This window comes from Cebus imitator, unplaced genomic scaffold (assembly GCF_001604975.1).
Source record: "Cebus imitator isolate Cc_AM_T3 unplaced genomic scaffold, Cebus_imitator-1.0 Scaffold102, whole genome shotgun sequence".
NCBI classification, from domain to species: domain Eukaryota; kingdom Metazoa; phylum Chordata; class Mammalia; order Primates; family Cebidae; genus Cebus; species Cebus imitator.
This window is the reverse complement of record NW_016107417.1, coordinates 5,761,611-5,785,965: the sequence shown is the minus strand read 5'-3', so window position 1 is coordinate 5,785,965 and position 24,355 is coordinate 5,761,611. Positions and strand designations below refer to the sequence as shown.

At 35.7% G+C, this 24,355-nt stretch overlaps 1 protein-coding gene across 1 annotated transcript in view; it reads left to right on the top strand.

The window, feature by feature from the left end:
• PPM1L (protein phosphatase, Mg2+/Mn2+ dependent 1L) overlaps positions 1-24,355 on the top strand; it is a 316,242-nt gene that overhangs the window by 206,415 nt on the left and 85,472 nt on the right. Inside the window, exon 2 of the mRNA XM_017537308.2 lies at positions 12,548-12,722. Coding sequence (XP_017392797.1) covers positions 12,548-12,722 — 175 coding nt within the window. The remainder of the gene's footprint in view (positions 1-12,547; positions 12,723-24,355) is intronic.

The following is a 24,355-nucleotide window of genomic DNA, read 5'->3' as shown; positions in this document are numbered from 1 at the left end:
AGACGGAAAGAAAAGAAAAAGTTGATTTACTAAACGTGGAGCAGGCTCTGTGAATGTGCATGTTTAAAGAAGGCAATCCCCTTTTTCCACCCGAGGTGACTTAGAAAGAGTTGGTTGGAATACCAGCCCTGAGGAAACATTGATGAAGCCCAGTGACCTAATTTTGTAGAGAAAACTGAAGCCCTGCCCTAGTGCCCTTCCCCTGCATGGAGTTAAGAAGGCTTTACTGAGACCCTGTTTTTGAACTTTATACCTGGATTCCTAAAATGAGACATTAGATCCTGTGTGTGTATTTCTGGGAAGAGGATCTGTTGCTTTCAGAGATTTTTTAGTCGGGTTGAAAATTATACAAAAATATTAGAAAACGCATTTTCATCATGAGATACAACAGGCTCTGGCTCTGTCCAAACCAGCAGTCCTTGCAAGTGGGTTTTTATGGTATAAAATAAGGTGTGATGCTCACTCAGCAAGTATAAAGTAGTATAACATTTATATGCTTTATGGCAGAAGAGGGGCAGATGTCAGAGTGATAGGAAGAAACATGGTAGGCAGAGTCCCTTTTATCTTTCTTTGTGGTCATGTAGAGTCATCACTCATAGGATATTAAATTTGGTTTTAAAGCACTCATTCCCTATCCTTTTCTGCCATCATGCCTACGTTGGTCTAAGTGTCAGGGAAACCCACATATGTGAAAAAGCTTCTGTCCTACCTGCCAGTTGCTCATAAATTAGTGGGAGGGCAAAAGGTGACTAGATAGAGACACTTTGAAGTAGTTGAGAGCTGTAACAGAGATCTGAACGTAGGACATTGTGGTGGCAAGTGAGAAGGCAATCGCTTTAATTCTGAGAGACTACTTTTGCAACCAAAGTGATGATTCCTATTTGTACAGAAGTTTTAAAACTATATGTATGCAGCAGGTGCTACTGAATTTATTTATTTACCCATGTATGAGACACGACAAATTAAGTTTGCTTCATTAGGTTAACCTCAAACAAGCTTTGATTGCAGGTCTTGAAGCAGGAGCCAGAGACAGAGAAGAGTAACTTAAACCTTCAAGGAGCACCAATCTTTGTGTTTTCCCCCACACAAAGTTAAATTTCAGAGTAGACAACATTTGTCCTTCTTTACTTTCACTTTCATACTTTACACTGCATTCCCGGGAGTCTCCTTGGGTGCCTTATTGCTTGTCAGTCCACCTCCTTGTAAGTAAAACTCTGACCAACTTGTTCACACTAAGACTAAGTACTTAGTGTACTACTCCTCCTTAAATATTTACCTTTTTATAGGTAAAGAGCTGGCATTAACCAAAGATTGAAGCTATAATGATAGAATTTCAGGCATCAAAAAAAGCCCAAAAGGAAAATGATTTGGGGGTGGGGATCCTTTTGGGGCTACTCACATTACGCTAAATAAGGCAGTTACCAGCTCCCTGGACAAAAAGACCATCCTTCTCCATACCCCAGCTGCACATACAGGGAGTCTTAATCTAATACTGGTTTTGAAGGCACTTCTTAAAGTCATGTCAGATTGGAGACATCAGCCCAACTGGCATTTGTCTGGAGCTTCGCTGCCACCCTGGCCACACCTGCCTTCTGGAGGTCTACCCTAAAGAGCCTGACAGGTAGCTGCAGGGCAGAAACCGATTGAGGCCCAGTAGGAGTTCTCTGGTGCTAATCCTATGTAAATAGTGGTTGCCAGCCAAGGAATATTTTATCTGGCGACTGTCATACCTTCAGAGTTCTTTTTGATTAATAACTCATGAGTGTTTTATAATTCACTTCTAGCAGTCCCATTGGCTTCCCGGATTCCCAAAGGCATTTTCAGTTAGCATTCCATATGGAACTTTCTGGAATACATTTGGATAGCACTAATGGAAGTTAATATTTCTCCAAGCTCTATAGCCCAAGATTCAGAAATGGAAGGGAATTTTATCGGTAAACATAATTTTCTCTGAAAGATGAAACATAGTTTTCTCTGTAAACAAATATTACTTTGCATTTTTCCTCTATAGATCTCAAGTGTATAGAATGTGAAACATCTTCTTTCTGTAGCTGCAAAAAAGACAGGAAATCACCCATCACAAAATTTAGCAAGATTGCTTTGACTGAGTGCTGCTTGTTTTCTCAAAAGAGTGATGAGAAAGTAGACATTAGGCTGTTTTTATGTTAGGCTGTTTTTATGTTGCTGTCCCTCAGGGGAACATAGATGTGTATGTGTGCTTAAAAACAAAAGGATCATGAAACTAGTACAAACTATTCCTGCTGAATCCCTTAACCTATTCCTGGAATATGGGTAATATTGAGGGGCAAAGAATGCATCATCACTGTGGCAGCAGGGAAGTAAGCTCAACTTTTTGTTAGAATGTAAGCAGATACATTTTTAATCTTTTAGAGTATGAGGGTAGGCTTTGATTGAAAGGAAAATGGGCCACATAGCTGAACAATGTTTGATAACTTGATGAAATTATATTTTACTCTAATTACAGGGTAAGGATCTAGAAAAGAGAGGTAAGTTAGTTTTTATGTACAAAAGCATCCATCTGTAATTAGGAAAGCCATCATACAGAAAGTGGGATTTGAGTGATGTTTTCACACTCTGGTATGCTTGATGCTACCACATGAATATAGTGTCAGATTGAATATAAAGTAGATGACTGATAAAGTTATTTGAGGTTTGTCACATTAGGAATCCCAAAGGAATTGTCTGGGATAATCTATAACTTAGTAGTCCATCACCTTAATGTTTAAACTAAATGGGAACTTTAGTCTTCATAGTCAGTCTGTTAGATGACTTCATAGTGTTATGCCCTCTGCAGTAGCATTTGCACTTCTGCAGCTTTGGTTCTCCAGAGCAATCTAAATCTCCGTAATAGGTGTAAGATTTCATTTTTATGCTTCTGGTTTAAGCCTGTGACTTTTTCCTGATGCCATCTCTCCTGAAGGAATCAAATTTACCTTCTTGAGACAGAATTATGAATTCAGGAGTGCAAGATGGTCATCTCAAAGATACTTTTCTTATTTAAATAATCTCTCTAGGTTAGAAGTGCCAAAGACTAAAAATGGCAAGAAATGACACTTTTGGCAGCATGAGAGAAGAATAACTCCCTTGCCTTATGTTCTCTTCCTGGTGGGCAAGGGCACTCACTCTGACTTTGTTTTAAAGTGCCTGGAGCCAAAGAGCAGCTGTCAAAAGTTAACGATATGTTACCATAAGAAAGATGGATTCCAAGGTGAAACTAAGTAAATTAATGTGTGGTCCGTGTGCTGGCTGCTGCCAGATCAGCAAACAGACATCCTTCTCTTCAAGGGCAGGGAAACCTTGCCTGTAATGAAATATTACTCCCTTCTTTCTTCTTTCTTTCTCTGGTGTGAATTTCAAAGGATTCCCATAATAATCTCTCTTTTATCTTGTGAATACATTGTGGACATCCCTGGGTGACAATTTCCCTAAATTCAGCCCTTTTCTACTCAGTACTTGGAGAATTGATTCTCATCTTACTTCCCTTGTATGTCTTCCTCAGTGCCAAAGTCTCCTCCCAGGAGAGGGCCACTGATCAGATGCCCTTAACGCCAGATTTAGCATCTTATTTTGTTATTTATCAGTGTTTTAAAATTTATCAGTGTTAAATTTACTGTTGACATGAGTGCAGAGATCAGCCCTTTTGCTTTTGTCTCCTTTTTTCTAGCTGTAGAAGGCTGTGTCCATTCACAGTCAACACACATAATGAAGCAGAAGCTCTGTGTGTTTGTTAGGCATATATGTGGTATAAACATAAATTGAAAGGCACTGCCATCAATTATTTGTCCCATTCAGTTTAATGGAGCTTGAGGATTTCTCTCTTCAGATTATAATTGTGTGTGTTTGTGGGCGTTAAATAAAATGGAGAGGGAGAGGTAATTTATAAAATTGTGAAATTTGAGGGATATTAAAATTCTGAAACTCTTTATCTTGGCAAAGTACTCTTTAGACCTTGCATGAGGCAAAAATCCCTTTTCTTCTTAAGATGCATGGCTCAGGTTTTGAAATCTTAAAATCTCAACTCTTGGTTTTTCAAACTTACTTGGAAATTGAGTCTCTATATCAGGACCAGCGTTTACAACATACTTTATTACAAAGTTAATGATAAATCCATTTCTTGGTTTAAAAAAAAATCTTTTAAATAAGAATTTATTGCATATAGAGCCACTTTATTTTTTATTATCATTACCTAAAAATTCATAAAATTGCTTACTGTTCAGTAAGTATTGGAATTGGTAATAAAATAGAACATCTGTTAAAAAGTGAAGGAACAAAAATTAAAAAACAACTATGACATATAAATTATTAAGTAAAAATTATTATATGATGAAGCATATTTGCATAGTTAAGGACATCAGAAGCCTATTTTTAAGTCCACTAAAGTTCAAAATGAGTAGTAACTTGACCTTGACACCTTTTTTCCAGAGAAATGTACTAAAAGTGATTTGAAATATAGGTCTAATTTACTTGTGATCTTTTTCTAATGGCGGCTCTATTAAAATTTAATTACATCCCTTAATAAACCTTTCTTGAAAAGAAGCTTTTGCCTCCCTGGAAACTTGCAAATAAGTTTAATACCTTTTCATCACAGAAGTTTTTTGTTTTTGTTTGTTTCTTTGTTTGTTTGTTTGGAGGGGTCATGGTGATGGTGGTGGATATTCCCTAAAATACGGAGAGATGAATAATTTTCAGGCTTACTGTTAAATGTTCAAGAGTAAACTTAATATGTTGTGTAACTTTACTCAGTTTTCCCATTGCTTTTTATTAGCTTTGCCTTCAGCTTTAGCTTCCAGTTACGTGACATTGAAGACATGTTTTTCTTTCCCATCTGTTGGGAAGCTTTGCTCATGTGCTCTTTTGTTCTCTTCTCCTGGGTTTCATCCTAGCCTGGGGTTGCTTTACCTTGTAAAGTAACCACAGTAGGCATTGCCGTCTTTGTAAAAAAAATTAATATATTTTTTCTAATTCAAAAGTGATTTGTGTTTCCTGCTCCAATACTCACTCCATAACCAAGGATAAGTTTCTTAACCTCTCTGAGTCTGTTTCTTCATCTGTAAAAGTCTATTAGGGTGGTTGTAAGGATTAGATATGCTGACACATTTAAAGCATTCAGCACAGTGCTAGCACATAGAAATATTATTTTATTTTATAAAATTTGGAAAACTGTACAGAAAAAATAAAAATCACCCAGATTTTTATTACTCTTAGATAACTAATGATATACATTAATTTAATTCACCCAATTTTTCCCCTCATATACATAAGGTATACAGACTACTTTGTAATCTCCTTTTTTTTGAAAGGGTCTCACTCTGCCAGTCAGGCTAGAATACAATGGCGCAGTCTCAGCACACTGCAACCTCCGCCTCCTGAGGCTCAAGCAGTCCTCTCAACTCCGCCTTCTGAGTAGCTGGGACCACAGGTGTGTGCCACCATGCCTGGCTGTGTTTTTGCATTTTTAGTAGAGACAGGGTCTCGCCATGTTGCCCAGTCTGGCCTTGCTATCCTGAGCTCAAGTAATCTGGCCACCTCAGCCTCCCAAAATGCTAGGATTACAGGGGTGACCCACTATATCCAGCCTTAATCTCCTTTTTATTATGAATATTTTCCTGCATAATTTCTCTTTTATAACACAATTTTTAATTGCTTATTCTGTTGATAGTTTCTTTTGCTGTGTGGAAATGCTGTGGTTTAATTAAATCCCATTTGTCTATTTTTTATTTTGTTGCTTTTGCTTTGAGGATCCTCTTAATCAATTCCTTGCCTAGGCCAATGTCTAGAAGAATATTTCCTAGGTTTTCTTTTTTAAATTATTTTTTAATTGGTCTTTAAATTCTACCAGAATTGTTTCCTGATTATTTTTCCATGTTCCCCTCCCATCTTAATTTCTCTCCTTAAAGGCTGTTTAACACCTAACATAACTCATGCATTAAATAAATATATTAATTTATCTCAAGATTCATGCCTATTTTTGCATGCTTTGTAAAATGTATTTTTCAAGTATTTCATGTGTGTTTTGTTTGCATATTAAAATTGCAGGTTCCTTTATGGTAAAGGCTTGTTTTCCCAACAGTTTGAGCCTAATGTGCTTTACTCAGCAGACAGTCAATAAATTAGAATTGGCCAGCTAACAAGTTTTCTTTTTAAGATGAGTTGTGAAGCATTTAGCAGCTCTTGAAATGTACTTTTGCACCATCCCACCTGAATTCTTTAATATGTATTATTTCTTAAACAATATACCATATAATAGTAAATAGTTTTTTAGCCTAATGACCAACATCAGCATTCTGCCTACTACATTTCCAGAATTTAGGTTCTTAATCATTCTGCTTTTTTCATTTATCCTTCTTACCCACTGAGTTCTTTTTATAGAGTCTACTGTAACCCTTTAATGTCTTCCAGACTAAAGTTGGAATGGGCAATATAAATATTACCCATATTTAAATATAAATGTAAGTTCTGTAAGAAGGCACATTTGGCACCTTTTATGCCCTGCCTTATAAGCTTTTAGCTCATCTTTTTACTTTAGCTGTTGCTGAAGCCACTATCTTTTCAGGTCTAACTGGAGGGAACTTGTGAACTTTCTTGCACTTTCTTCCCTGAGGCTTTTCTTCCACCATTTAGGATAAGTTTGGCTAAGCATAAAGCTGAAAGTCCAGGGGTAATTAACATCCTATAAAGCAACCTTTAACTCAGGTGTACAGCTCTGATATAAATTATACATGATTCCTCAAAGGGTACCTAGAAGAATCAAGCCCATTGCCAAATGCAGAAATAAAGGCAAGAATGGAGATCAAATGATTATGGAGAAGAAGGCATTAAATAAAGCTTCATACAGCTTTAAATGTGTAGCACATAATTTGCCATTTTGGCATGTGAATGATGATTGGGTTTGAGCTGTTCAATTTTCTAAAATAATGGCATGAAAGAAAATTAAAGACCAAGAATAGTTATATTTGCCAGTAGAAAACCAGATTCTTCTTTATCTGAAATTGTGAAAGGAATATCTGTATGCAAGCAAAGAATTAGGAACTGTCAGAAAGTTTTTTCCCAAGCTATCTGAAAGTGCTTGATTTTTGTATGCTGTCAGAGTATTGAGTTTCTATGGTATATAGAACCAGAGCATTGAACCAGATATGGGAGGACACAATAATATGTAAGATACAGTCCTTATTTCCACCATATGGAGGAGCTTAAGTACCTATACCTTTACAAATATAAATAATTAGAAAGGTGTTGGATGCTATTAGATGTTCAAGTTAGGTTAAGCAATACTAACAGTATATGCATGACATTTGAGCCAAACCTTGAAGAAATGAAAGATTTGCTAAAACCAATAATTCATCTGATTTTTCTCAAATTTATGGAGACACAGAATGATAAGGGCATAAATTGCATGGAAAAGTATAAAGTACTACACAAATGCAAGCTATTGACAATGGTAACAATAATGTTATTATTTTTGGAATGGTTAGGTTATAAGAATATGAAATTTAGGATTTAAACTCCTAGTAGCATTTAACATTGAATCATGATCAATTCTTCATTTATCATTTAATAATGATCAATTCTTTATTATTTATTCATTTATTATTAAATAGATAAGTAATTCCAGAGTTTCATTTTGTTTTTCACTTCATTTTTAGAATCCCAGTGAAGTTTTAAATCTAAATTGCTCTTTATATTATCTATTACTGTGGAGTAATTGCAATCTTAGTTAATAATATGTTTTTATCATAAGCTTGTATTTAAACATAAGGTTTAACTTCCCATGTGAGTATACTTAGAGCGTCACCTCCGTATAGAGATGATTTCTTGAAATATCTCGACAGAATCTAATGTCTTGATTAGAGTTGTTTCCTTCTGTTCCCCTTAAGAATCTTTCTCAATAGCAAGAAGTCTATCTATGATGTTGTGCTGTTTTAGAAATGAAATGCCAAAATATAACTCCAGTTTAGTCAAAGCTATAGGCCCTGTACAAATACCTATATTATGATTGTAATTAGAAAAGCAAATTTCATTTCAAACACAATCAATGGCCACAATTGAAGGAATATATGTGGTATACTTTCTTTTTAGTTTTATTTAAAGTTGAGGGGTACAAGTGCAGATTTGTTACATAGGTAAACTTGTGTCATGGGGGTTTGTTATACAGATTATTTCATCACCCAGGTATTAAGCCTAATACCCCTGAGTTGTTTTTCTTGATCCTCTCCTCCTCCCACCCTTCATCCTCCAAAGGCCCCATTGTGTGTTGCTCACCTCTGTGCGTCCATGTGTTCTTATCATTTAGCTCCCACTTGTAAGTGAGAACATGCGGTATTTGGTTTTCTGTTCCTGTGTTACTTTGCCAAGCATAATGGCCTCCAGTTCCATTCATGTCCCTGCAAAGGATATGATCTCATTCTTTTTTATGACTGCATAATATTCCATGGTGTATATGTACTACATTTTCTTTGTATAGTTTTTCATTGATGGGCATTTGCATTGATACCATGTCTTTGCTATTGTGCATAGTGTTGCAATAAGCAGATGTGAGCATGTTTCTTTATAGTAGAATTATTTCTATTCCTTTGGGTATATATCCAGTAATGGGATTGCTGAGTCGAATGGTATTTGTGTCTATAGGTCTTTGAGAAATCACCACACTGTCAGTATGGTGGATGGAGTGTAAAACTAATTTATACTCCCACCAGCAGTGTAAAAGTGTTCCTTTTCCTCCACAACCTTGCTAGCATCTGTTATCATTTGGCTTTTTACTAATAGCCATTCTGACTGATGTTAGATGATATCTCATTGTGTTTTGATTTGCATTTCTCTAATGATCATTGATGTTGAGCTTTTTGTCATATGATTGTTGGTCACATGTATGTGTTCTTTTTAAAAGTATCTGTTCATGTCCTTTCCCTACTTTTTTATGGGGTTGTCTTTTTCTTGTAGATTTGTTTAAGTTCCTTATAGGTGTTGAATATTAGACCTTTGTCAGGTGCAGAATTTTCAAAAATATTCTCCCATTCTATAGATTGTCTGGTTACTCTGATGATAGCTTCTTTTTCTGTGCAGAAGCTCTTTAGATTAATTAGATCCCACCTATCAAGTTTTGCTTTTGTTGCAATTGCTTTTTGTGTCTTCATCATGAAATCTTTGCCAATGACTATGTCCTGAATGGTATTGGCTAGGGTATCTTCCAGGGTTTTTATAGTTTTGAGCTTTACATTAAAGTATTTAATCCATCTTGAGTTAATTTTTATATATTGTGTAAGGAAGAGGTCCAGTTTCAATCGTCTGCTTATGGCTAGCCAGGAATCCGATGGTGTGCTTTCAATAATAGAGTACATCAGTATTTGTAAAATGTGAATTATGAAACTATTTCCTTTACCTCATGGGTATTTCCAGGAAAAAAATTAATGACAGATATTACACTGAGTAACAAGGTAGTGTGAGTTTTAAAACAGTTATTGTGCAGTATGTCTATTTTCCAATGTCAGGGAAAAATATTATTAAGTTCTAGAATTAAATATGTTTCACAAATATGCTGAGTCCATTTATGTTTTATGGAATAATTTTATTTGTTCTGCACTAGATGGCTGGCAGAGAAATTGAACAATGTTTGATGATGTTAAGGTTGTAATTTTATCAGCAACAGAATTAGGAAACATAAATATAAATCTGGAAATAAAATGTGTTGTGTGCTATCTTTGGCTATTCTAGAGGCTAAAATATAACTTCACCACCACTTGTCAGTGTACTTTTCCTTGGAAGTCAATTGTCGTTGTTCTTGCAAGTTTCTTTTCATGCTAAATTGTGTTAACATTTAAAGGGGAAATCATGAAGGTCATAAAGAAATATATTTTAATGTATCTACCTAAAGGAGAAGTTATTACATGAAAAAGACACATGCACATGCATGTTTATAGCAGTACAATTCACAATTGCAAAAATATGGAACCAACCTAAATGCCAACCAACCAACAAGTGGATAAAGAAACTGTGGTATATATTCATCATGGTATGCTACTCAGCCATAAAACAGAATGAAATAATGGCATTTGCAGCAACTTAGATGAAGCTGGAGACCGTTATTCTATGTGAAGTAATTCAGGAATGGAAAACAATATCGTAAATTCTCACTTATAAGTGGGAGCTGAGCTATGAGGATGCAAAGGCATAAAAATGATTTGATGGACTTTGGGGACATAAAGGGGAGGTTGACAGGGGAAATTAGGGATAAAAGACTACATATTGGGTACAGTGTATTCTGCTTGAGTGATGGGTGCACCAAAATCTCAGAAATCATCACTAAATAACTTAGTCATGTAACCAAAACCACCTGTTCCTTAAAAGCTATTGAAATAAAATGTTTACACAACAAACGTATTTTAAAGACAATTTTTTAAAATTGCAATAGTGAGAACACAGAAACAATACAAAAATGTGGAACGTATAAAGTATTGGCTAGGTGCAGTGGATCATGCCTGTAATCCCAGCACTTTGGAAGGCTGAGGCAGGTGGATCACCCGAGGTCAGGAGTTCAAGACCACCTGGCCAACATGGTGAAAACCAGTATTATATATCTCTACTAATAATACAGAAGAAATTAGCTGGGCGTGCTAGCAGGTGCCTGTAGTCCTAGCTACTCAGGAGACCGAGAGAGGAGAATTGCTTGAACTTGGGTGGTGGAAGTTGCAGTGAGCTGAGATCGTGCCATTGCACTCAAGCCTGGATAACAAGAGCAAAACTCCATCTCTAAATAAATAAATAAAATATCTTCCACAATTGGAATATGTTCTTCCATATCTTCTCCTATGCCTATATGCTAATACTAAATATAATATATGCATATATGTATGCTGTAGGATACACTGTCTCTGATATTCTGTGACTTTGATTACTAACCTCAACAATGTATCACCTAGTCAGTACATATAGTCCTATGTCATTTTTTTTCCAAAGGCTATAGAGCATACTACTTTATAAATGAAAAAACCGAACCTCTGTTGATTAGCATGTATCTCATATGTGTATATATATATATATATATATATATATCAGTGTGTGTGTTTAATGCATACTTATTTTAAATTATACGATTATTAGCTGTACAGAATTTTAAAAATTGATACATTGTAGCTTTACATATTTATGGGGTAAGGTTTGATGTTTCAATACATGTATATTTTGTATAATGTTCAAATCAAGGTAATTAGCATGTCCCTTACCTTGTGCAATTATAATTTATTTATGTTGGAAACATTTAGAAACATTCTTCTAGCTATTTTGTAATAGATAACACCTTACTGATAACTATAGTCACCCTAATGCACCACAGAACACTATGGGTTGGTTTTTTGTTTTTGTTTTTTCCATGTAGACAGGTCTTTGCCTTATTCTAAGCAAAGATTGCCCCAGAGACCATCTTATTTTTTTTCCAGCAGTTTCTTTTTGAAGTTTTTTAGTGATTGTGAATATAATTTTGAACAATATGTGAAGGACTTTGCTGATTTATTTAACTTTAGACACTAAGTGTGTAAAGCAGGACTGCACTGCAAGGAGATGCTCAACTCTTGACATTCTCAAGAGATAAGTTTTACAAATTTCAGAATTCCCCTGATTTATGCATGCCTCTCTGTCACTTAATTATGCTCATAAAATTCTGCTTGACTAGCACTGGGATTCTCAACTTGGAGAGAAAAGAGTATGCTACCACTGCAGCCTACCAAAAGAAATTATCAGAATCTTTGGGAAAACCTTTTCAAAATACACATATCTTCCTTCCTACCCCCAAGTGGAACATGCTTACCTGATTGAAAATCACTGCATGTAATTAGTTGTTACTAATTGGAATGTAACTAGTTGGGAGTGTGTTGTACAGATAGTGTAAAAGCAAACAGCAACAACACACCTGTCAAAGTTAAGTATTTTATATACATAAGCTTAAGGTGTTTAAGTGGTGAAGAGGCTTTTTATTTTTCAGGTTAAGTGGCATTGTCTTAAATTTCATTTTCTGTTTATCCCGTTATTTCATTATTGGCCCTAGCAAAGGACCCTCCTTTATAAAATTCGCTTTACTAGATCTCTTGTGTAAGCATTAATGAGTAGAGACTAACAAAACAAAGTAGGGATGTGGATGCCAAAGCATGGATGGGCTCATTGCTGATATGAGTGACTGTCTTCCGCGCTGTGGACAAGGGCAAGTTAAATTTGTATCCAGCAAAATCACTAACACAGGGCCTTCAGTTCACTGTAATAGTTGAAACTCTGAGCACTAACTCTGTGAATATCTAACTAAATCTATCTTCTTTTGTATCCTTAAACATGGTAGAAAACTTTTAGAGGTCTGTGATTCTGTTTATTTGAAGATCACCTTACTGGGTCCAGTGGATACTAAAAATGACGATGACAAGGACATGCTTCTCTAGAGGGTTGGTTCCACAATGCTTTGAGCTTTCTCTATAGCACCTGAGGGTAAGTCAAAAGTCTAAGAGGAGAAGTTTTAATGGAGTTCTTTCTCTGACTGTTTCATTTGCAGACTGCAGCTGAATATGTAAAATCTCGACTCCCAGAGGCCCTTAAACAGCATCTTCAGGACTATGAAAAAGACAAAGAAAATAGTGTATTGTCTTACCAGACCATCCTTGAACAGCAGATTTTGTCAATTGACCGAGAAATGCTAGAAAAATTAACTGTATCCTATGATGAAGCAGGTATGTTTGTCTTTGAAACACACAATTTTTTTCTTCTTGGAAAAAATTTCATTATAAATGTTGGTTAAACTTGGGTCTTTTCTGAGGTAAAAGGTCAGGGGCAAACTGGATTCAAAGTTATGTAACGTGAACTAATAAATTTCTTCTCTGCAATTTTAGTATCAAGACAGAAGATTCCTAAAAATGGATCTTAAATATCAAATACCTTTAAAATTTTGCTCTTTTTTATTGGGATGTTTTGTGGTTTGTTTTTGGCCTTTTATTAACTGAGTACTCCTAAAGTGTTATTCAACTTTGGATAGCAACTGAAAACTTTTACATCTGATAATCCAAGAAATGTTATTCAATGCAAATACTTATGTTAATTTTAGATATTTTTTCTAAAGAGGATATTTTTTTTTCCTCAAGCTGTTAAGCTAATCATTACTCTCTTTTCCTTAGCAACTCAGACACTACCACATCAGAGACTTCATCTTACTGCCTGCCATAAGTTCTTCCCATCCAAGGGAGCTTATTAATGAAGTCATGGACAGACCTCCTTATAACATTATTTTAATCTATTATGTAGTCTGTCAGCTAAAATCACATTTTAATGAAATTTGTATAGTATTACTTGGAATTATTAAAATCTTTAATAAAATTAAACGTAAGCAGCAGAAATACCCTATTAAAATTACTATACCTCTCCATCTCTCCCTCTCAAAAAAATTGGAGGAAAAAGTACAGGAAAAAAGGTTTCTGATGGTCAAATGTTAATGGTATTAATTATTTTATTAATGCCAAAACTTCTGTTTTTATTTTTACAAGGATTTTTTAGCATGCAACTTATTCTCTTCATCAGAATCTATGCATGCTCAATATTTGCTTACCATTTGATTTCAAGTTAAAATAGCAGAGGAGCAAATTCATAAAACAAAACAAAATGTTATACTACATTATGCTTACCACTTAGACAATATTTCTATTTACTAAGCTGCCTCCATGTATATTCCACCCTCTAACCTTTCACCTCCCTCTCAACCAGGATTTGTATTTCCAGTTTTGTCCAGGACATGCTGGCTTTCTCTGATTGTTCTTTGCTTTCTTCATTTTCCAGACACACTGGCTTTCTTCTGCCTAGCATTTTTGTTACTTTCAATATTATTCTCATTGGAATTCCTATTCATCTCTTTTTTCATCCTTAATGGAATAAAGTAAGGTTTTGGTCAGTCCCAATGAAAATAATATTTAAATATTCAGAGCATCTTATAGATCATAGAACTCATATAGTCTGCCCACTTCTTGCCCCTATGACCATTTTATGGTGAGAACACAAACTCATAGACTTACCTCAAATAATGCAGTTACTTAGTTGTAAAACTGGGATGCCAACTTCCTAATTACTAATCAAGCTATGCAGGTTCTCATTTGCCCAGTAAGCAATTATTGAATGCATGGGAATATACTAGGTAGTTGGAGAAAAGAGAAAAGCAGTGAATACATGGAAAGGAATCTGAGATGTAGAAATAGCTCTTGCTTAAAGTCTTGCTAGGGAGCTAAAACATACATGTATGAGTTCTGGAGAAAAATTCCTGAAGAATTTGGGACTAAATATACCCTGTAATATCTTCAAGTTATTGAAGCTAAGCTGAACTGTGGAGTCAGGAAATAGTGGAAATGGCTGAAATTTTTCATGAATTTTGCAGAGGAGGACATTATTTTAAACCTTGAAGGACAAATGGGGGGCATGTATTTGTGAAGAGAAGAGGGATGCATTCTAGTGGATGAAGGGGCACAAGTAGACATCAAGGTGAGGATGATCATCAGTTGCAATCACCCACCACTCAATGTTTTCCTGCTTCAGGAATAATTTTCCACTCTCCTGCATTGTTGTTGAGCAGCTACTAATACACTTGCACATGGCTTTTAGGGGCAAATAGTTTGGCATAGAATTAATCTGTCAGTAAACCTTGTAGCATGTAACAGTGGAAATAAGCACATTATTGAAAGTTACAGGATCTGGGGTCTAGGCCTTTCCCCAGCTTAATACTGGTGTGATCTTCAGGAAATTAACCTTTTAGAACCTATGTTTCTTCGTCTGCAAAATTGGGCTAATATAATATCACAGGGCTATTATAATAATAAAATATTATGTTTGGGGAAGTCCTTAGAGATCATATTGAAAATGCTAATTAATGCCACAAGTGATTAATGAGAACAGATTTGGGCCTTGTCTATTGCTTAAACCAGTGTAAAGTACAGCTGGCCCTTGCACAACATGGGGGTTAGGGATGCCAACTCTCCATGCAGTCGAAAATTAACATAAAACTTTTGATTCCCCAAAATATTAACTACCAGTAGCCTACTGTTGACCATAAGCCTTACTGATTACATAAACAGTTAATACATATTTTATATGTTATATGTGTTTATACTGTATTCTTACAATTAAGTAAGCTAGGGGAAAAATTGTATGAAATTCATAAGAAAGAGAAAATATGCTTACTATTTATTAAATGGAAGTGGATCATCATAAAGGTCTTCATCCTCATCCTTCATCCTCATCCACTTTACTTTGAGTGGGCTGAACAGGCTGCTGAAGAGGAGGAGCTGGTCTTTCTGTCTCAGGGGTGTCAGAGACAGAGGAAAATGCACATATAAGGGGACCCATGGAGTTAAACCTATGTTGTTCAAGGGTCAGCTGTACTCTAACTTAATCTTTTCTTGACATGTAGTGTTTGGGGAGGCAGAGTCGAAGTTTTTAAAGTGATCTTCAGAAGCTTTGAGAGGTCTAGCAACATCTATTTGTTAAAACGCCCACTCTGGGCTCAGTTTGCCTTTGGTTATCTCTGCATGAGGTGATGAAGGGTAGGGGATGAGGGCAGATAGGCTATGTGTATGCATGAGTGAATGAGTGTTGTTGTGTGTTGTAAAATCAAAAGTCACTACCTCCTCTTCCTGAAATGTTAATTATTTCAATCAAAGAAAGAGGATAAAATTAGAAAAGACATTACTATTTAGCAGAAAATATTTCATAATAATACAATAGAATTAGGATAGAGAATTGGTAGTAGTATCCAATATGTGCAGATATAACCATCTTATACAGAAGCTTCCTGACTTAAGATGTTTTAATTTAGTACTTTTTGACTTTATGATGGTGCAAAAGTGATACACATTCAGTAAAATCTGTACTTCAAGCACACCCATTCTGTTTTTCATTTTCAGTAAAGTATTTACTAAATTACATGAGATTCAACACTTTATTCACTTTATTATAAAATGGACTTTGTATTAGATGACTTTGTCCAACTACAGGCTAATGTAAGTGATCTGAGCATATATAAGTTAGACTAAACTAAGCTATGATATTCAGTAGGTTGGATGTATTAAATGAATTTTCAACTTGAGTATTTTCAATTTACAATGGGTTTATCAGGATGTAATCTCATGGTAAGTCAAGGAACATCTGCACTAAGACACTCATTTTCTTCAACTGTTTAGTTTCTTTCTATGCTTAGTTTTGACTTCTTCACATTCTTAATTGAGCTCTCCCAGTTTTAGAAAGTAGTTAATTATTAGTTAGAAGATATCTTGGTCTTTAGAGAGGTTAATTTGTCTTTAATGCTCATTCACTGATAAATCAGCCTGAGTGACTTAATGACAATTACTGCTATTTGTGGCGTCTAAACTTCTATTAATAAAAAACTGGTTAATGAAAAAAGCCACTTAGATCTATATTTCTAAAATCATTGGCTCAGAAGTTTTTCACCCTCTCCTTTTTTTTCTTTCTCTCTCTCTCTTCCCCTTTAATACATATATACCTTAATGCTTTGCCCATCCACAAAATTCAGCTATCCAGCAGCCTCAAATTTAGTGAAGAAGTGGGAAGTGAGCAAAAACCATGTGTGTGCAACCCTACCATGTCACAGAATTGTGGACAAGTCCATACAACAAAGGAGTTTGATTCTCACATGGAATCTATATATTTTTATTTTATATAGTTCTGATTAAATAGGTTATATTTTCCAATGTGATATTTCCTTTTATAAAATTCTTTTTCTGACTTAAAGTGGTATACTTTAATTGCAGAAATAAACAGAAATATGTAGAACAGTATAATATGAGAATAATAATTGTCAGTAATCTTACTATGGTAAACACTTTGGTATATTTTCCTCACTCTAAGCATTTTTAAAATGTGGTTGGTATCTGGTAGTTTTATTGTAATTTTATGTCCTGCTTTTTGCATTTAACATTACTACATAAGCACTTCCTCATTTCATTAAAGCCTCTTCATGTGAAGATGATTTTAATGGCTACATCATATTCTAAAGTACCACTCACTAAATATTTTCTTGTGTTGTGCATTTTCATTTTAGTTTCATTATTGTTTTGCTCTGACGATTAATGCTGCAAGAAATATGGAGTTCATTTGTCTGCATTTTGTATTATTCTAGAGGATAGACTTCAGAAAACGTAAGAGTTTAGAATTAAAATGAGAAGGTAGGGAAAGGGATGACACTTGGAGCAGTGACACTGAGAACAGTAAGTAATGAGAGCAAAGAGTAAATCCGTAAAAAGCACTTAGCAGATTCGTGACATTACACTCCGCTCAAGAGTCATACTAGCATTCATAGACTGTATTATAGAAGTGACATTGTTATCTTCAGAATGATGATCTTGCTTCACAGAGAAAAGGTTCAATAATGTTTATTGTATTCTGCATATAAAAGCAGGAATTATGTAAACCAGTGTATTAATTCAGTCAGCCTGTGATAGGGTTTGACTGTGTCCCCACCCAAATCTCATTTTGAATTGTAGTTCTGATAATCCCCTTGTGTTGTGGGAGGGACCAGGTGGGAGGTAATTGAATCATAGGATGGGGTTTTTTTGTGCTGTTTTTGTGGTAGTGAATGTCTCATGAGATGTGCTGGTTTTATAAAGGGAGGTTCCCTTGCACATGCTCTTCTTCTGTGCTGCCATGTAAAACATGTCTTTGCTCCTCTTTCACCTTTTGCCATGATTGTGAGACCTCCCTAGCCATGTGGGATTATGAATCTATTAAACCTCTTTTTCTTCATAAATTACCCAGTCTTGGGTATTTCTTCATAGCAGTATGAAAATGCACTAATACAGCCTGCTATAACAAAAAATACCGTAGACTGGGTGCCTTATACACTATAGAACTTGATTTCTCACAGTTCTGTAGGCTGTGAGGTCCAAGGCCAAGGCACCAGCAGATATGGTGTCTGATAAGTGCCTAGTTCCTCATAGGTGGCTATCTTTTCACTGTAACCTTACTTGGCAGAAAGGGTGAGAGATTTCTCTGGGGCCTCTTTTATAAAGGCACTAATTCCATTCATGAGGGGTTCACCCCCATGATGTAACACCATCCAAAGCTCCCACCTCATAATACTATCACCATCAGGATTAGTTTTCAATATGTGACTTTTGAATTTTGGGGGGACACAAACATTTAGACCCCCTTTCTAACATTAGTTTAGAATGTTTTTCATTCAAATGGTTTATGTTTTGACAATTTCAAGAATTGATATGTTTTGTGATGTAATTGAAAGAAAACTTGGAACCAAAACACCCAGATTCTATTTCTAGTCTGGCTCTACTGCCAACGACATATGTGAACTTGAGCAAGTCACAAACCTTCCTAAAGCCCATTTTCCTATAAATTGATGGCATGAACAGGACCTAATAGATGTCTTCTCGTTCTAAAATTATGCTTCTGGTCTATGACAATGGAACATTCAGGTAGCTATAATTTCTGCAAGGCTTCCTGTAGCTATGGGTTTTATGCTTTTTCTGTTGGCTGTCTTCTTTCTTCTTACACAGCCACATAGTTTGTACCTAATTTCTGACCAAAAGAAGACCATCACTGAGCTTTTCATAGCATCTGCTCATGCATATGCCTTTTATTGGTGGGATGGGGAGTGAGAATGTTTGAATCAAGCAAAAGTAGATTTTGGAAGAAGAGGCTCTAGGCTATCATTCATGGATCCTCATTAAGATCCTTTAGACCTTTTATTATATTAGCATTTATTAATACTAAGCAAAATCCAGAGTAACAAGTAAGGTGTGGTTTATATTTGATCTATTCATGTTTTTATTTAACTGAAGTACAAGTTTATATACATTTCAATAGATTGCATTCAACACAGAGAACTTTTCAAGGAAAGCAGTGGCATAATTTGAGAAGAAGGGATCAAAATAGCATTTTACACTGTCAGAAAGCATCATCATCCTAAATATTTATTATTTGTCAATAGTGGGCAAAAGTCGAAGGGTTAAAATACCAAGAGAGGGAATCTTTTCTCATATTGTTTATTTATATGCTGGAGTATCATTTATGTTTCTGTAACTAATCTCAAATTCTGTTTTTAATTATTTTTGAGTTTGGGCATGAATAAATATTTCCTATGTATTCCTTTGTTAAGGATAAAGTAGTATGGTTTGTAATGCCCTGTGTTTGAAGGAATTATGAGGAGAGCAGGCCCATTTATTTGAGAGTGATATTCTCTGTCACGGGCTCAAGAACCCTAAGCCATGGGAGCAGAAGTCTGGAAACAGGAGTTTTTTCCCCTTGCAGCTGAGTACACCTGCAATGGCTAGAATGGCCAATGGTAGCATATACCTGCAGGCCTCAAGAAAATTGCCTAAGTTGTTGGTTTGATCTCCTTCTTGGAGTTCTCAAACCAGCAAGGGCTTTTTGTCCTTACAGTTTCACTAGAAACCCATACAGCCTTCCAACGAGCACATGTTTCTGCAATGTGGAAAATGCACTTACACATAGAAAGTGAATCAGATGGTGCACGAGGGAAAAAGAGAGCTCAGCTGGCTGTTCCTTGTGTTCTTTGGGTATCAGAGTTGGGGGCCTGCATATTCATTTTCGAGTGTCAGGCAGTCACGTACAGCTTTCCCAGAGAAGGCCAGAAAGAAGGAGCAGCACTAATTTCTCAGCTTTTGCTTTGTGATTCCCTGACACAGCTCTACCTGTGGGTGAAAGCTACCTGTGGTGAAGACACACCAGGCACTGTAATTTTTGGAAAAGTAGCCTTTTAAAAGAGTAGGGGAATGGGCTCTATGCGACTTAGGAAGTAGCTGGAGTGTTAACTCCTATTGAGTTTATTTTATTCTTCTTAAAATAGATGGTACCTGAAAGTTACATCTATGTTTTAATTGGGCCAATTGTGTCATAATAATCAGTAATCTCAAAAGAAAAGTCATTTACTGTCATGGGAAAATTTTTTTTCCGGCAACCAAACCCAAGAAAGAGTGTGAATTATTTAGGAACTTCCCAGATTTTCTAAGAATATTTAAAAATCTAGTAAAAGGCATTTGCAGGAAGTTCTTCACTCCAACAAATAGAGTGAATTTCTCAGTATATTTCTCAAATAGCTCCTAAGGGAAGAGGTGACACTAAGGTTTCCTTACTTTATAACTTCAATCAGGACCCCATTTCTTAGCTCAAAAGATATCCTCTCCAGGGAATTTTTGACAAGAATTGGAGAATATGGAAGGAAGACAAAAACAGACACCCAAAAGAAACTTACAAAGGGAAGTTCAGTATTGATTGTGCAACCTCTGACACCAACTTCTTAGTTTCTGTAAAAAGATTTAGTCTATTTTATTTTTCCATTATAAAAGTAAATAAATATACTTTAGAACATTTTTTAAATATGGAAAAAGGAATAGAAGAAGATCATCTTTAATTCTATCACCTAAACATAACCATTTGATGGATTTACTTCTTTGTCATTTTTCTCTGCTGAGTTTTAATTATTTATGCCAAATTTTATATCTTTTTTATTTAACACTTTTAATCATATTTTATGCTATTATAAACTATGCATAAAGGTCACTTGTAATAACTGCAGTATTCTGTTGAGTAGATATACCACAGTTATCATTTTCATAACCTTTTAATATTTTTAATATGGTTCCTCTCTTGTGTCCGTGTTTCAGTTCTCTTTACCACGTAGAATCCCAGAATTTAGTGGTCTGTTTCTTATCTGTGAAAAAATCAGAATGCTAATATAATTAACAAAAACAGAAGGCTTTTGTATTGCAGCTAATTATTAGCCATGTATAATAACAGTGGGAAGAGGGGAGTAAAATAGATACTCAAAATCCACTAATAAACTGAGAACTTCTTTCTGGCTAATAATATTAAATTTTTTTTGAGGCTACGTAGTGACTAATTTACCTATCTTTTTAATCAAGATGATTTTTTTTTTTTTGAGATGAAGTCTTTGTCTGTTGCCCAGGCTGGGGTGCAGTGGTGCAATCTTGGCTCACTGCAACCTCTGCCTCCCAGGTTCAAGCGATTCTCATGCCTCAGCCTCCCGAGTAGCTGGGACTACAGGCATGTGCAACCATGCCCAGCTAATTTTTGTATTTTTTCTGGTAGAGATGGGGTTTCACCATGTTGCCCAGCTTGGTCTCAAACTCCTGACATTAAGTGATCCGCCCACCTTGGCCTCCCAAAGTGCTAGGATTATGCTATTGCACCTGGCCTAACCAAGCTGATTTTAATTTGTTATAATTCTTACATTTTCCAGTTAGACTGTAGATTTTAAAAGCCAAATTATCTTTTGGTGGTGGGGAGCAGTAACTAAACAAAGTGACTTTGACATCTGCAAAACAGAAAACTATTGGCTATGGCTGTAAGTACCCAAGCATGTAATTTACAAGCCCCAGGATAGGGTTTGTCTATGGTGGGACATTGCATCTCTCTGCATGGTTTCTTCAACTGTAAAATAGGGGTATTGGATTAGATATTTTCTTAAATCTCTTCCAATCTTAACAATGTGTTATTTTTGTCTTCAGTTTATTTAACACTTACTGATTGATTAATTTATTCAGTCCATAAACATTGACTGAACAAGCATCTATGAGCCAGACACAGTGCCCACCAGTGGAAACTCTCAGATGACCATGTGGCCCTTTACTTCAGGAGCACAGTGTATGCCTTTGTGTGTGTGCCCATGTGGGAGGGCAGGGAGATAGCCAGTAAAAACAGATAACTTGAATATAGTAGAATTGGTACTATAGGAGACGGTAGACGTGCAGAGGAGAAAGAAATTAGGTTTAGAATTGGTAACAAGTTCTTAAATAAATCAGAAAATCCTGAGAGAACCCATAAATCTTGTGAGCTGTTCATCTTGAACGTTACTGTCAGTTGCATTTTTAAAGGCAGGCTTTGAGTAATGCTTTAGTTTTCTTCTTTGCTTCTGTAACTGTGGTTATATGTTAGTGCCTTATACAGACCAATTCTTGCCTTCTGCCATAGCAACACCTACCACATTCTTTTTTTTTTTTTTTTTAATGTACTGAGACAGGATCTCACTTTGTTGCCCAGGCTGGAGTGCCATGGCATGATTACAACTCTGCAACCTTGAACTTCTGGGTTCAAGGGACTCTTCAGCCTCAGCCTCTGGAGTAGCTGGGACTACAGGTTTATACCACCATTTCTGGCTAATTCTTATTTGTAAAATTTTTTTGTAGAGAGGGGTTCTTACTATGAAGTCCAGGCTGGTCTCAAACTCCTGGCCTCAAGTGATCCTCCCACCTTAGCCTATTAGAGTGCTGGAATTACAGGAATGAACTACCACTCCCAGACTCACTTGCCACATTCTAACTGCTGCTCTCCAACTGATATTAATTAGTTTACTTTAATTAGTTAATATGTTATCAGCATTGCCTATTTGCTTTTGAGACCTCCAATGTAGACAAATGATAATTCAGACTTAATCTTGTAAAAGTGGTATGATAGGAAGATATTTTAAAAAATCACATTCTGCAACTTCATCTTACCTTTCTATTAGAAGACCTCATATCTACTCTGAAAATACATTTATCTAGATTTTGTGGTGGGCAAAATTTTAAAAAATTTGCTAAGAATACTGGAAACCACAAAGGAACACTGGGATTTAGAATCAGGAAGTGCCACCTCTAGTGATTAAAACATTTTAAATGGAGCTGTACTTATCTTTCTAATCAAGTTGTCCTTGTTTGCCACAAGGGAAGTAGTGTTATTTCCTGTCTCTGAAGTAGTATTTGATTACAAGGACTAAAGAAAATGTGTACACATCAAAGAAAATAATTGGACCAGGTGGTCACACTTTAAAGTACATTAGCTATCCAGAGACAGGATGCCAATGCCATTGGTCTCTTCCTTTCTTTACTGTCAGGACTTTGTAAACAAGATTTTATAGACCTCGTTGGAATGTTTGCAGTAAATTTTAATGAGATACACATTAATGGTAAGACCTTCAGTTTGTAGAGAAAAATAAAATAGTTTTAACGTGCCAGGATTTCTAATGTATTGTGACGGTCCATTTGTTGTAGTGAGAGGTAGGTAAAATGCATCCTTGGTTGACTCTCAGTCTCTGAAGATACGTAATCATAGACAGCTGGGCTACTGTTTAATGTCATTTTGCAAATGTTATGTTCAGTCTTTGGGATCTGCTATTTACTTCAAAATTTCATTGGGTAAATTGCCTCCTGAAAGGTGCTGTTTTTAAAGCCTCCTTCTGTTGCCCAGAGGAATTCTCTTTGTGTTTCTTTAGCTGGTAAGTTTGTCTCAAGGCTGTGTGGCTTAGGCCATTTCTGATGAAGCTGGTTTGATAAGGAGTTTCCTTAGTATGTGCGTTGGAGGAGCTCCTGGATGTGCTCTTGTAGTTCTTTAATCAATCCTAGGAAACTCTGACTGCAGAGAAATTGCGATGACATACACTGTTCATTCAACACAAACATTTACTCTGTGCCAGGTTATGGCTGGGTGCTGAGAGTCTAAGAAATGGGTAAAGAAAAATGAGTTAGAATCTGCTCCCTTTGAATTTATTGTTAATCTTTGACTGTTATCTTTATAAATCTGTTTTCTATAACTTGTTTCAAAATGACACCTGAGCTTAACTTATTCCTTACCTGAGTCACTCTAATTTCCATTCTCCTATCTTACTCCACCTCATTCAAGGAGAGAAGTATACAAATTATATTTTTATTATTTATATCCCACTTCTTCCCTAAAAGTTTGATTTGCCATTCTTACAATAATAATGTTACAATAAAAATAGATCAAAACCATAAATAAGGATGAAAGCAAATGTACTATCCATAAAGAATTCTAAAGTATAGTAATATTCTTTAATTGAGCATCTAATTTCTCCTAAGCTTTCTGATAGCCAAAGCAAAAAGAGAAACCTAATGAGTTAGAAAGTTTTCACTGTTTTAATAGATAAAATAAAAGATTTTCAATGGGGACAACTTCTCTTTTGGCACTAATGGTCATAAAGACTTTATCACAAGGCATCCTGTATATGGGACATTGAACAACATTGTCGTAGCCTGGGTTCCTCAAATGTAGAGCATGAAACAAAAGGCTTACATACAGATGGTTTATTTAGAAATATCATCCCAAGCAACAGGAGTGAGGGCACTGAATGAAACAGGAAACAAGGAAAGCTAGTATGAAGACATTTATGGAACTGGGTTCTCCTCTGAAGACAACTGCTGCTTAAGCCCAGGTACCTTCTCAGGTAGCTTATGAATAGCATCCCAGACTGTTTAGCTACCAGTACCATTCCCACATTAGCCAATGGTAGTTCCACAGATTTTAACTTCCCTGCATTCCTGGT